Source organism: Chiloscyllium plagiosum, chromosome 11 (assembly GCF_004010195.1).
Source record: "Chiloscyllium plagiosum isolate BGI_BamShark_2017 chromosome 11, ASM401019v2, whole genome shotgun sequence".
Taxonomy (NCBI): Eukaryota; Metazoa; Chordata; class Chondrichthyes; order Orectolobiformes; family Hemiscylliidae; genus Chiloscyllium; species Chiloscyllium plagiosum.
Genome location: NC_057720.1, coordinates 71,854,283 through 71,868,846, shown reverse-complemented (window position 1 = coordinate 71,868,846; position 14,564 = coordinate 71,854,283). Strand labels below are relative to the sequence as shown.

The 14,564-nt window shown below is 38.3% G+C and overlaps 1 protein-coding gene across 2 annotated transcripts in view; it reads right to left on the bottom strand.

Annotated features, from left to right (window-relative positions):
- dennd1b (DENN/MADD domain containing 1B) overlaps nucleotides 1–14,564 on the bottom strand; it is a 299,799-nt gene that overhangs the window by 71,147 nt on the left and 214,088 nt on the right. For both annotated transcript variants that reach the window (XM_043699790.1, XM_043699791.1), the window contains 2 exons: nucleotides 10,055–10,156; nucleotides 3,682–3,807 (listed from right to left, as the gene is read on the bottom strand). In XM_043699790.1, the coding sequence (XP_043555725.1) occupies nucleotides 3,682–3,807; nucleotides 10,055–10,156 (228 nt within the window). The remainder of the gene's footprint in view (nucleotides 1–3,681; nucleotides 3,808–10,054; nucleotides 10,157–14,564) is intronic.

Here is a 14,564-nt window from a genome sequence, read left to right as displayed (position 1 = left end):
AGGGTGGACGCTAGGAAATTGTTTCCATTAGGCGAGGAGACTAGGACCCGTGGGCACAGCCTTAGAATTAGACAGGGTCAATTCAGAACAGAAATGCGGGGACATTTCTTCAGCTAGAGAGTGGTGGGCCTGTGGAATTCATTGCCGCGGAGTGCAGTAGAGGCCAGGACGCTAAATGTCTTCAAGGCAGAGATTGATAAATTCTTGATGTCACAAGGAATTAAGGGCTACGGGGAGAATGTGGGTAAGTGGAGTTGAAATACTCATCAGCCATGATTAAATGGCGGAGTGGACTCGATGGGCCAAATGGCCTTACTTCCACTCCTATGTCTTATGGTCTTAATCTCTATTCTTCAAACAAACCCCCCATCTCTGGACTCAAATCTTGTGAACCTCATCTGAATGGCCTCCAATGCAATAACATTCCTCCTCAAGTAAGAGGACCAAAATTATACACAATACTCAGGTGTAGTCTCACTATTGCCCTGTATGGTTGCAGGAATTCTTCTCTACTTTCAAACTCTATTCCTTCAGCAATACACGCCAAAATATAATTTGCCTTTCTTCTTATCTGCTTGCTCATTTTTTGGTGATACATGCTCAAGGACTCTCAGATCCCTTTCCATCGAAGCATCTGAAGTTTCTCTCTATTTCGATGCCAAGTTGCCTTTCTATTCCTCTCACTAAAATGGACATCCTCACATTGATCCAAGTTAAATTTCTTCTGCCAAGTTGTGACCCATTCATCTAAACTATCCAGAGCTGAAAAATGTGTTGCTGAAAAAGCGCAGCAGGTCAGGCAGCTTACAGAGAGCAGGAGAATCGACGTTTCGGGCATAAGCCCTTCCTCCTGAAGAAGGGCTTATGCCTGAAACGTTGATTCTCCTGCTCCTTGGATGCTGCCTGACCTGCTGCACTCTTCCAGCAACACATTTTTCAGCTCTGATCTCCAGCATCTGCAGTCCTCACTTTCTCCTATCTAACCTATCCAGTTCCATTTATAAATTTCTTATTTCTTCTTTGCAATTTACTTTCCCACCTACTTTAGTATCATCAGCTAAATGGCTAATCAGCTGTTGTACTTTCTAATTCTGCATCCAAGTCATTAATATAGATTATAAATAGTCCGAGCCCTGTGACAACCCACTAGTTACCACCTTACCAACTGAAAAAGGCACATTTATCCTGCTTTCTGTTAGTTAGTTAACCCTTTATCCAAGCTAATAATTACCCCAATCCCATGTGATCTTCAGTAATGTGAGATAGCCGGCTCAATGGCCTAACAGCAATTAAAATGCCAGTAGGGCCCTATGTACATCACTGTATCCTAATTTACATGTACTCACAAGGCTCCTACTAGAGTCAAAAACAGTCTCAACTGCCTTAAGAGTACAGTGGCTAGAGCTTATTTGATATTAATATGCTTCCATCCAGTTTTAACTGGCAGAGTATATTACAATTCTTCTCACTATCTTTCTCTTTAATGGACATTATTCGTGGTGATACTTTCCCCACCATAAGCATTAAAGGATAGCATCCCTCCCCCAGCAATCCCCCAAATTATCTGGTAACCCCCCACCACAAAAACCTCCACAACTCCTCCACCTGGTAGCTGCTTTCCATAATCAATTCTGTAGATACATTTATTATTAAAATATATGTACACAAAATTCAGTTGTCCAAATCACAAAGGGTTTATCCTGTGAATAGTTGAGCCACAACAGACCACACTAGTCCTGGAGCATGGTCAATGCGATGATGTTGCAGCCACAGGTCATCTCAACAATTGCTTCCTTGGTTTGGGGCGAGAACAAATTGTGTCAGGGATCTCAGATACAAGGGAGAATCCAGACATGCATGTGCAGGGATAGAATACAAGTTTTAAATGGAAAATGAGAACACCAATATGTTTAGTTGTAATACTTCCAACATCTGCATAGCCTGCCAGCATTCAACTATCAAGGTTATATATCTGGTTCGGATACAGGTTCTTCTGTTATAACGCATGTGTTTCGTCAACGTGAATTTGCTGTAAAATGATTGGCAAATTGGGGACATTGTTTCTAAAGCGCGCGCTTTTAAAATGAGTGTTGGCTATTACATAATTACATCGCCAACACTAAACACTGTGTCTAAAGTGCAATTTTTCTATAACGTGGAGTTGCACAAGAAAGTAACCATTGCGTTACAGAAGGACTGACTGTATTGAAGGGCAACAAATGTCTGAGGAAGAAAGAGAAACTCGAAATGTAAAGCCAAACTGCTTGAAAATGCAGTTTCACCTAGTTACCAAAAATTCGTATGAGATAACAATCACAAAGGAATCCACACACAAAGGTCCAAACAGGAGCAGTAGGAAATATGGTACATTGAGATCAAATTTCAAATAAATTCACATTATTCTTCATGGACTATAGCAATGCGCATTGAAGATAAAAAAAAGATTTCTTATCCAATCATAAAATTCTGTGCAATTTACTTTGTAATTACAGTGAAAAATGATCGGCAATAATGTGGGAATTCTTTACATAAGTTGTTTTATCAGGGCTCTCTCTTTTCTTCAATTAGCAGAAGTCATAACCCAAACTTATCAGTTCTGATTTGTAATAAATTAATCTTGTTGTAAGTTAACAAATATTGTTTTCCTCATTTTCTTGGAGCTCCATATGTTGTATCAAGTTTTCTCTCCACGCATTGGAACCTACATAGTTATCCAAACTTTCTTGGTCAGGCTAAATTCAGACATGACTTCAGTTTCATGAGACACAGAAATTAATATATTTCCTGATAAATTCTAATCAGACGGCATATTACTTGACTTTGCAGGCTGACTTTTCAGATGCAGTGAAACCTTACATCCATCCCTGATTAAAATCGTAACTTTGTTCTCCTATGGACTGGAAAGAACACAAAGGAAACAAGCAATACATCAACATCATTTTGACATACTCTTTTAGCGTAATATTTTGCCATCTCCCCCATAGCCAAGCATTTAATCAATTAATGCATTAAGCCTCAGCATCGAGTGCCTTCTTGAAACCTTGATGAAAAGAACTTATACTGCCTCCATCTCTGTTCACCAGATTGTCAAGCTCATTAAAGAAACCACTTTCTTTCACACAAGATCATGCTGAAATAGATCATCCTTTAACCATCCTTCAAAGTCTGCAACATTTACCCAACAATTTAGATGAGGCTCAGAGGTCTACAATTTTATAGAATAATACACAAGTCTGATTAAGAGGAAGCCTTGTACCATTGTAGAATAGGGTCAAGTATTGAACACAAGGTTTATCTGATAATTAAACATGTCAAAATAGCTTTCTTCAGTTACTAGACAGGTCACAATGAAAGATTCAAGCAAAAAAAAAATGGCATTTTAATGATTGTGAAATTGAAAAGTTTGTCAGGTATCGGTCAAGACAAATCCCTAGCCAGTCACAAAAGGCAGCAGATGACAACAGCAGAAGCTAGCAGAATAGACAATTCTGTTTTCACAGCTGCAGACTGAAGACAGTGAGAACAAGTGAGAATGATAAAATCTATACTGAACTCTAAACGTGAGTTAACAACAGGAGAGAAAAATATACGTAAGAAAGTCATGGAGACCAATATCAATATTACTTGCTTGTGTAATATGTGTTATAGTCAAAGAAAAATAAAGATTCTTGAAATACTTACAGGTTTATAACGGAGTGCATCTCTATAGGAGCCAAATAGTGCTGCCTGTGCTTTAAGAAAAGCCCTTGCTACCCCATCACCAGTAGCTGTTGACTGCTTCTTCAGTTTGTATTTCAAGGATGAGACCTACACAAAGGAAGAAAACATGAAATTCACATCTGTTCAAGAGAACAAATTCTAAAGGTCATGCACAATATCAGTATGCAAGCTCTAATACTTATCAGAACACCTGCCTCTCAGTTCCTACATATATAATATATATGTATTGATAAGAATATAGAAACTAGTGGGACAGTTTCCTCAAGACTTATGAATGAGAATGGACTTTCAAGAGTTGTACACTTGCCACGATGTCAAGAGAGTGGCAAACATGACAATATCCAGACCCAGTGAAAATTTCCTTTCATCAAATGCAATTTCTTATTGCTCGGTGTACTGCTCAGCATAAATTCCTTGCTGTAAGCATAACTCCAGAGATACAATCTTTTCTTCAAAAAGCCTTGAAATTATTCAGATGACAGCAAAGTAGAAATGTAATAGAGTTCAGTTAATTGCAAGAAACACCTGCTGCATAATAAAAAAAGACCAAATTTCCACTAGGAAAATATAATTAAGAACCAAATTGCATGCTAAAAAATGAAATATATGGTATTGAGAGCAAAATGACAACAGTATCAAACACAAGAGAAGGGTAATTAGAAGACATACCTATTGTTGTTAAAATATTGAACGCAATTTCCTTTTCTGCTTTAAATAATGATTGCTGTCTAATTACTCATTATACTTCTTTTAATAAAGATAACCAGCACAGTACAAGGCATCAGAGAAAACCAAGCTCTACAGGTGATAAACCTTTACAGCAGTGACATTTTTCAGTGTAAAGTCACAGTTACTGTGATCTGATCAAAGAAATGGACCCCCATAGGGTCCAATTATAGCCATATTTTTATGGAAAAATCATTGAGTTATGATGTTCATAATCTATGCAGAAAGGACTTTACAATATAGGTCTTTTCCCAATAGCTATGATCTTTTCAATTTACATCAAGGCTTGATTGCTACAGATGAAAGTCTAGAAATCCAATTCATTTAATGCTCTGACTGCATATACCAAGGCTCATTAAGTTTTTTTCAATTAACTTCAGCACAGGTTGCGAAGTACATAATCTATATTGCTGTGGCAAGAAAGGTTAAAGAACATACAAATTCACTAAATTCTCCATGCTCCTTTAATTGACACTCGACGGTGGCTTCATTCTGGAAACCATCAAGCAATTAAACATCAATATCCTTCAGTCTTAGTTCATGGGTGCAACAAAATAATACCTATTGTATCAAATGAAGCTTCTTTCACTAAAAGAAAGGAGAAGCTTCCTAGGTTCCACAACAGACAAGTATAATGATTTTATTGGTAACTCAAATGACTTAAAAATTGCACCCCAAAGCCAAATTGGAACTTTCAAAATGTACTGTATATTCTGCCTCAGAACTTCCCAATAGCAAAACAATGCTCCTTTGATCAGAACTGCTACCAATAAAAATGGCCATATTATCAGTGGCCATGTGGCATTGAAAATTTTTCTTCAAGTTACATTTGACCGCATTCGTAATATTAAAAGCCATCTTTCCACATCCACTCCATTATTTTTCAAAGTTATAACAGTCCGATTGAAACAGTCAAGAGGCAGTAAACAAAGGCAACTTGTCGAGATGGTACACTGCTTAAACTTCCCACCTGAAAACTATGGAAACAGTGAGTCTTTATGAAAGGTTTCTGACCTGAAACGTCGACTCTCCTGCTCCTCTGATGCTGCTTCATCTGAAAAATATCCCATGATGTTCAGCAGCTTTCACTTGAGGCAATATTCCCAGTAGATTTATGTTTGTTTGGTTCATGTCTCCTTTGACTATGAGGTAGGAAGGCAGACAACACCACAGATCCCTCTGGAACTTCATAACCATCAGAAAGAGGAGAGCAACTAGCTTCTCTTTATGTTCCTCTGAACACAGTAATTTTCAAACTAGTACACACTAAAAACCTTAACAAGTTGTAGTCATTTGAATCAAATCTACTGGCTAGTGACTCCAACAGTGTGGGTTCAATTCCCACACCAGCTGAGGTTACCATAATGGACCTTCTTTCTCAACCTCCCCCTTCTCCTGAGGGCATGGTGATCAGGGTAAGGGTCCTTTGAATCTGGGACTATTGAAATCATTTTGGTTTGATTGCTGATTTCTCCGATGTTCAATTGGTACAGCCTGCTTTTGGAAGCCATTCCAGGCAGAGAGACCAAATGACCATATTTGTCAGATTTTTCACAGTATTATGACTATGATTAAAAAGGTGATTTTGTTTTGGGTGTTCAATGACTTTAAAGAAGTTGTGTTCTGAAGGTTGCCTGACAACAAGCCTGAGTGGTTTGATTATTAAAGACCAAAGGAGAGCCAGATTGTTTTACTTGGAAGTGGATGGTTACACTTAGAGACAATGGCAGCAGCCAGTGTGCTGACAAGGGAAAGAGTAAAAGTCTTCAAATTCCATAAACATGAGAGAAAGTTGCATTGTAAGAAGTTGTGCTTTCAATTATCCATTTACTTAAAAGATAAAAGGAGTGTTGGGGGCGTCAAGGTTAGCTCATTAGCATTTCTTCCTGGATATAAGGCCCCTGCGGTTTATATTATCATGGAATAGACTAGATTAGATTAGATTACATTACAGTGTAGAAACAGGCCCTTCGGCCCAACAAGTCCACACCGACCCGCCGAAGCGCAACCCACCCATACCCCTACATTTACCCCTTACCTTGGGAGGAAACCGGAGCACCCGGAGGAAACCCACGCAGACACGGGGAGAATGTGCAAACTCCACACAGTCAGTCGCCTGAGTAGTGAAAGGGGAAGGATACAAGATATCCATGAAAACACTTCTTGAAAGTTCATCTGCCAAGATGCCAGAGCAGGAGAACAGCTAAAGGCAGAAAGATGCTTTGTTTTAATCACACAGGAATGTAGATGTGAGCTAATGCTTAGATTGAAAGGACATAATTCAGAGAGTTCAAACAAGGCTGGAAGATTTGTCTAGCTTGTGCTAGAAGAGGAATCTATGCAAGGATAAACTAACTTCATTGTGAAACTAAAAGTTCTGAAATTAAAAGGGCACAGGTAGAGAAAGGAGAACATCCTCTTGAGATAAAAATCTCATTAGCATGGTTTCAAGAGAACTTAATACTTTGAAAGAACAAAGTAAAATGCAACTGGAAAGTATGTTTCAATTGTGGAACAAAAAAAGGGAAGTTCTGTTCTATGATTTAAAATACTACTTGGATAATCTACAAAGATAGTGTTTTATCAACTGGACATTTAGCATTTAGTCCTTTGTTTAAGTAAATATCTTAAATGGTAAAGTCTTGTATCATCTTTCCAGCTGGCAAATGGGAATTCTAATTTCTTCTCGATAGTCATCGGTCTATATGGAAAACATATCAGTAGTTAGATTCAATACTGCAAGAACATTTTCTGACATGTGTTAACTTGTTAGTTGGTCAGCCAGAAAAACAAACTGTACTGAATTTTGGGGAAGATCTTAATTGAAGACATCAACTTGATCATCAAAACAAAAATCTCAAGAGAAGGAAATTCCAGGGATCAGTAAGGAGTTCATGAATACCTTACAGGATAAATCTGTTGGAAGACTTGATCACTACAATCCAAATTGATCTGTGTATATAGTCAAGAGCACATCACTGCAACTATTTGACTGCTAGGTGACTTTTCTGTTTGTCTGTGCTATCTTGCATAATGGAATTTAGTTATGTACAAATATGACAAATTGAGTTGGGTTTGTTGGCAGGTTCACTTACGTGGTAAATAGTTTCATATTAAGCAGCTTACTAACATCTTTTACTTCTTTTTCCCCAGAGGCGCTATCACGCATTGTGTGTTGGATTTAGATTACAAAAGAAAATCACTGCTAAGTTCACTACACGCTTTTCTAATCATTACTGTTAGTATTAAATGGCATAGACCCATTCCAGATTATTTCAGAACATTTTAGACATAGGATGTGGGGCTGCTGTGGGGTATGAAAATTGAATCCTGGATGCACCTTAACTCCACGAAATTGAGAATAGATTCTCAGCAGATACTAGGTTTTACGAAAATTTTAAGAGACTTATCACAGAATATCTGACAACACCTCAGATTAAGACTAAAAAGGTGCTGCCTCTTAAGAGCATGTGCGGCTCTCCATCTCTTCCCAGAAAATATGCAGACTCGACTAAATTCTATGAAGCTAAATCAGAAGGACACCAAGTAACAGCAGTGCACGCTATTAACTTCAAGGAGTTTTAAAGGGGAAAGTTTACTGAGTTGTCAGAACGTTCTTGATGATTTGGTGAAATCATGAACAAGTGAATTTTTCCTATGCATCATCACCTCATTCAGCAATGACCACAGAGGAAATTGCCAAGCCAGAAGAGTTTTGTTTCATGGAAAACACCAAAACGTGCAGTGCCTCAGTGGCAAGGATAAGTGGGTTTGCATTTTCAATCCCCCAACAAATCATTAAGCAATCAGAACGAATAGTCATGAATTATTGTGGAAGCAAACTATTTTTCTTTAAGTTATTATGGCCACAGCCCACTCCCTGCAGTGAGGCTGCAGAAATGGCTATTACAAACTGCCAACCAAGGGAATACACAGTGGTACAAGCGAGGAGGCCTGAAAAACCTGCAACTAACAGGAAATTTCCATAAAATTCATTTTATCAGAGTTCCATTCTGCACACTAGAAGTGGTAATATTACCTTTAATAACAGGGCAAATCCTTTGTTAGCAGGCTTATTAATGCAACTAAAAAATTAACAAATCAAAATTCGCTCTGTACATTATAAATCTACGTGGCCACAGCAATATTTCAGCAGGAACACAAATAAACACTTTGCCAGAGGGCAAAAACGGGAATTATGTTTCCATCTGGAAATCCACAGCGTTTTTCAAAGTAGCATCGCTATGAACAAAACTAACATTTCTAATAGGCAATAACTCTTAAATATTATGTGCGAGCATCTGACAAGAGATCATTATGAAAATGACAGCACACACCATATCAGAAAGTCTACTTGAAAACACTTCAGTAATTCAGGACAACTGTGACCCACTGACCTTTATGACAACTGAGACCAATACAAAAACTGACCTAATAATAGACTCCATATGGTCTAAAAGCCTTGTGACATGAACTCACATGTAACTAAACATATCTTGTAGCAGCTTTACGCAAATCAACAGGAGTCCAACTCATAATATTTTTACAATTACCTTTTCTGCCAGTGGGGGTGGATTAAAGAGACCAGAAGGTACAAGAGAAACCAATGTAATCAAAACACTGGACATAAATGATCCTGGTTGATTACCAAGTTACTTGGCAATTGCAGAGAAAACAACATGGTGGATGTTTGGAAGTGGGCATGCCATAATTCATAGAATGTTGGTGCTATATTGTTTGTAGCTTGCTTAAATTAAAACATGGAATACTAAGCACCCTGAAGCATTAGTAATCAGGAAAAGCAATGCAAGATCAAAGGAGAGATGCAGCCAACACCTCATTTATCAAACTTCATTGGCAAATACAAGACCTTTATTTTAACTACCTCTTCCTACTGGAGTACACGTTTGAAATTGTCAGTTTCTTCCAAAACAAAAATAAGCAACAGAGAGCAGTCAGTTTTAAAACAAATAATGTGTTTCCGTTGAAAACGCCTGTCAGAAGACAAGAAAATTAAAATGCACCGGAAAACTAATAATTCGCGGAAACAAATGTTTCAGCATAGTGAAGATCAAAGGATCAATTTTGTGACCCCAACTGTAAAAATATTTCTTATAATATTGACCAGTGCCATCTGAACATTAATTAGAGGAAAAGGAACTGGCAGGTGGCAGGGAAACAGGAGCTGATAATTGGCTCCCTTCTTCTCGCTGCCTTCACAACTCAACTCATTCTTCGGAAAGAAATGCCACTAGGCAGACAGAAATGCATACTTTGTAATTTAATGATTAAGTATAAGATGAAGAGGCTTACATTTTTAAAAAGCTACAGCTAATGAATGCAGATATCTTTCTGATCATGAACTTCATTTCCGATTGGCTGCACTGTTCAAAACCTCTCCTCAGCCACAGTCAAAATCACAAAAATAATTTCGCTTTTGTAAAAGTCAATTTGCAGTTCCTGATTTTCACAGGATGGAAAACAGCAGTCTAGGTCCGGCTCACCCCCAACCCCTTATGTCTTCTAATCTGTGATTACAAAAGGAAAGATTTCAACATGACAAAGAGCTAATAAATTTGAAAAAGCACACAGTCACATTTTGACTTACCACTTCACTTGGTAGGTTGTGAAGGTCATCAAATGGTGTTTCCAGTGTGTTTGTGTCTACGTTTAATATGATTACATCTTCATCAGCTTTATTCTTCACCTTCTGTTGAAAGGGGGAGAGAAAATGTTCAGCACGGTTGTAAATAGAATGGTATTGTTTTAAAAAAAAAGGTACTTGCTGTTGTGGTTGTGAAGAGAAAAATTGTATTTTTATGTCATCAGCCCACAATGCTTTCCCAGAGGACCAGATATCCAACAATCAAGTGCCTATATGGAGGCAGTCTGTCTCTATTTATGTGCCTCATGACAACAATACTGCTTATGAGTTGTTCTGTACCAAAGGCCTGTAGTCATATCCACATAGTCGGTATCTATGTATTTGAAGAAATTTTAAAAATAAAATGTTGGTTGTCTAAATCATGGACTCTCAACTTGATTCAGCACAACAGTCAACATTTGGAGTGAAGATAAGTTTACAAATTTGAAGCTCTGACTAGGGTCACACGGGAACACTGATTAAAGTTGAGTAGCAGCACAAACAGAACTTAGAGAACTAAAAACTGTCGTTGTTCTGTACGTATGTTGGGGACAAAAATAAGGTGCAAAAGGATTATTTACCAGTACAGATGGAGTATGAAAATAAGTGAGGAATAAAAATACTTATTCATTATTCAGTGGTCATTGAAATTGCAGTTGCATGGCAGAGTTAAAATCAGAGTATAAAATGGAACAGATTGGAAACCCCTTTAATCAGAAGTAAATTTATAACAGAGTGCTTTAGGGAAGACAAAGGTGAAAAAACAGCTCCCGGCTCTATCAGTTTCCATGCACAGTACTGAGTTGGCTGAAGTTGTGAATCGATTCACTGAGCAGGGTGCTGCTCTAATGGTGTAGTGTGCAAAGTCAAAGAGGTTAAGTCATATGTCTTTCCACATTGAAATGAATAGATAAGTACTGGTTGAGGGCACCAAGGGATAGGAATCCAAGCTGGTAAATGGAGTTGAGTACAGATTAGCTATGTCTTAAGTTTCTGAACAACCTACTTCTGTTCTGATGACAGCTTTAGAAGTTCATTGTAATTAACCAACATCTAAGTTAATGTCCTTTAATACAAAGAGGAACTTACGGACATGATGGATGAAGATCAGGCAAGTGATATTTGTGAACTTTCATGTTGCCAACATAACACACTAATTAATAAAGGTTATTTAAATAAGTGTGTTGAAATATTCACTCTTGTCAGATTGACAGTCAAGGAGTGAGATGCATTCAGAGATGTCAGAATAGAAGTGGGCTACCATCAAGTCCTGCAAGGGTTGGAACAGGGACCATTGTTTCTGTAACGTTTATAAATAGGTTGAAGAACAAAACACTGCCAAGCTTACAAGTAATAACAAATGAAACACGGTGGCTAATGGTGCGAATCAATGTGTAGTAACTCAAAAGGATCTAAACAAGATGCAACAGAATATGGTAGGTGGCAGTGATACCAGATATAAAAGAATCAGACAGTAGAAAAGTGATTGGAGCTGTCTACTTGCTGATGTCATCAATTTAGTGTCTTTGAGGGCATGGGAAGAAAACAAATAAAATCACTAGATAGCTAAGGATTCTGAAAGAGGCACCTCACAAAGACTGCAGTACTGTTCTGGATCTTAATATTACAGGGATGTTGCAAAATCATAAAATGGAGTCCAAAGAACATCAAAAACACCAGAAACACATAAATTAGGAACAGGAGTAGACCATTTGGCTCCTTGCATCTACTCTGCCATTCAATAAGATAATGGCTAATCTGCTGGGTTTCTAATTCCACATTCCTGTCTGCTCCCGAGAGCTCACCATTTCCCTATCTAACAAGAACATCTGCCTTCAAAATATTTGATAACCCATCTCCACTGCCTTGTGAGGTAGAGGTCCAAAGTGGCACAGCTGTCGGGGAAGAGATTTCTCCTCACCTCTGCCCTCTAAAGTTTAAACAGTGCCTCCTGTTCTGAGCAGACCCACAAGAAATAACACCCTCAATCTTTTCAAAACTATTCAGGATCTTGAACACTTCAATCAAGACACACCTCACTGTGCTAAACTCCAGTAGAAACAAGTTCAGACTGTCTCTAATGCACTCATTCCATTGAGTAAACCTCCCTGAACTGCCTCCAATATATTTACATTCTTCCTAAAATTAGGAAACCAAAACTGCATACATTGCTCAGGGTGTGGCCTCACCAGTATACTGCATAAATGAAGCATAACTTATTTCTGAGTTTAATCCCTTCCATGATAAAAAGTAGCATTCCATGAGCTTTCTTAACCACGTGCTATACCCAGTGCTAACTTTTAATAGTTTGTTTGCTTCTGTACCCTTGGAATTCTGCTGCCATTCTCCTTTCAAGTAATACTCTGCTTTTTTATACTTGCTGCCAAGTGAACAACTGCAAATTTTTCCACATCATACTCCATCTGAGAGATATTTGTCCATTGATAATGTTTCTATATTTGTCTGCAACTTCTTTCTGTCTTCTTAATAACATACTTCCCTACTTCTCTTGGTGTCACCTGTGAACTGAGGTATCATGCCTTCACTCCCCTTATCTAAGTTATTACTGTAAATTGTAAAATATTGAATTCCCAGCACAGATTCCTGCGTCACTCCACTTGTCACATCCTGAAAATGAGACGACTCATGTGTGCACACTCTCTGACTTCTGTCAGCCAGCCAATCTTCTATCCATGCAATTATGTTACTCCCTGTACCATTAGTTATTTTCTGCAATGACCTTTGATGTGGCACTTTATCAAATGCCTTATGGAAATCCAAGCATAGCATGTTTACAGGCTCCCGTTCATCTCCTGTGAATGTTACTTCTTCGACTGTGATGAAATTGTGATGAAATCATTTGACTCTCTCCAATTGGCTTGAGTTTTCTAAGTGCACAGCTATAATCTCTTCAATGATAAACTCAACACCTTCCCCATGACCGATATCAAGCTAACTAGTGTATAGCTTCCTAAACACAAATAACTATAATACCAATAGTTGTAGTACTGGATAAGCAACTGCAGCAAATTGAGATACTGGCTTGTACCAGAACAGATAACCATAAAAGCAAATAGATTCTTGTAAAAACTCAACTGATTCATTTACTTTCACCTGTTATCCAAAGTTACCCTAAGAATGGGCAATAAATGGTGCTGTGTCAGTAACAACCACATCTCAAGAATGAATAAAGATTGTGGGCCAAGATATTATTTATCTTAGGGAAGAGGAATGCATACAGGAGATACACAAAGCAGGGAATGGATAAAAATAGCGTGGGGAACATATGGCCTACACCACTTTCATTTGAGGACAGCACTGGACAGAGGCAGAGCTGCAGGAGATGAATGGACCAGTGAAGGAGAAATATACAGAGTTGGAAAAATAAAGCAACCTGGAACATTAAAGGAAATTTGTGAGTTGAATCATTTGAGGAATAACTGCTGCTGGAGACTGTGTGTAAAATGCTGAAATTAAGAAAATCCTGGATTGTTAAACCAACTGGGACTATGTAGTTTATAATTAGTTAAGAAGCTGTCACAGAAAGGAACAAGTTATTTCATTACTTATCTTATCCTTAACTGGTGAAGTTGATAAGATTCTAAAGTTTAATTTAAACCAGTAAGTGGCAGTGAGAGAGACATCAATATATGCAATAATTAATCATATAATTAATTATTTAATCAAGATACAATAAAGGTTGCAGCCCATGTGATACTGCAGAATGTGGGAGCTCCTGGATTCCAGTGAAATCTGCAACAAACATGACTACAAGTAGGTGTGTGCAGCGTGAGCAACTTTGGCTGAGGCCAGAACAACAGACATTGTAATACACAGGGAGGGGAAAATTTACATGGACGTTTTATTCTAGGAGATAGTCGCAGGGATAATGCCTTTTATTTGGTCAATGGTCGGGAAAGGGAAGAGTGTGACTATGAGTGATGCTGCCAAAGGGACACACGATGAAGGAGTACAGCAGTTCAGCCTTTGCAATTCTCCAATCGGTCTGAATTTCACCTTGATCAGATGAGAGTAAGGGCTGCAGTGTGGGAGTTCCAACTGACTATGGCATTCTGGAAATCATTCAAGTGTAGGGAGCAATGAGGAAAGTCAGGGTCAGTATAATGAAGGGATTGGCACTGTACTCCGCACCAAACAGCAAGAGGCCATTGAGCCTCCGGAATTTGGGAAGCTGTTTAGGGCTGGAGAGGAACTGACAGTGGGAGGGGAAAGTTGCAGAAAGGACGATTCCTCTTGCAGGCGAATCTACATAGAGATCACTACTTAAAAATACCTATTTAAGACAGAGTCTAAGAGAAAATCTATTTCAGAGGACTGAGTCCTTGGAAATCTTCCACAAAAATGACAGAAGTGGAACTTTTGTGTTTTTTAATTCGGATGCAGGTCAATTCTTGAAAAGACAAAGAGTGAACATTTATCAGGGATAGGCAGGATTGTGGAATAGTCAGATCAG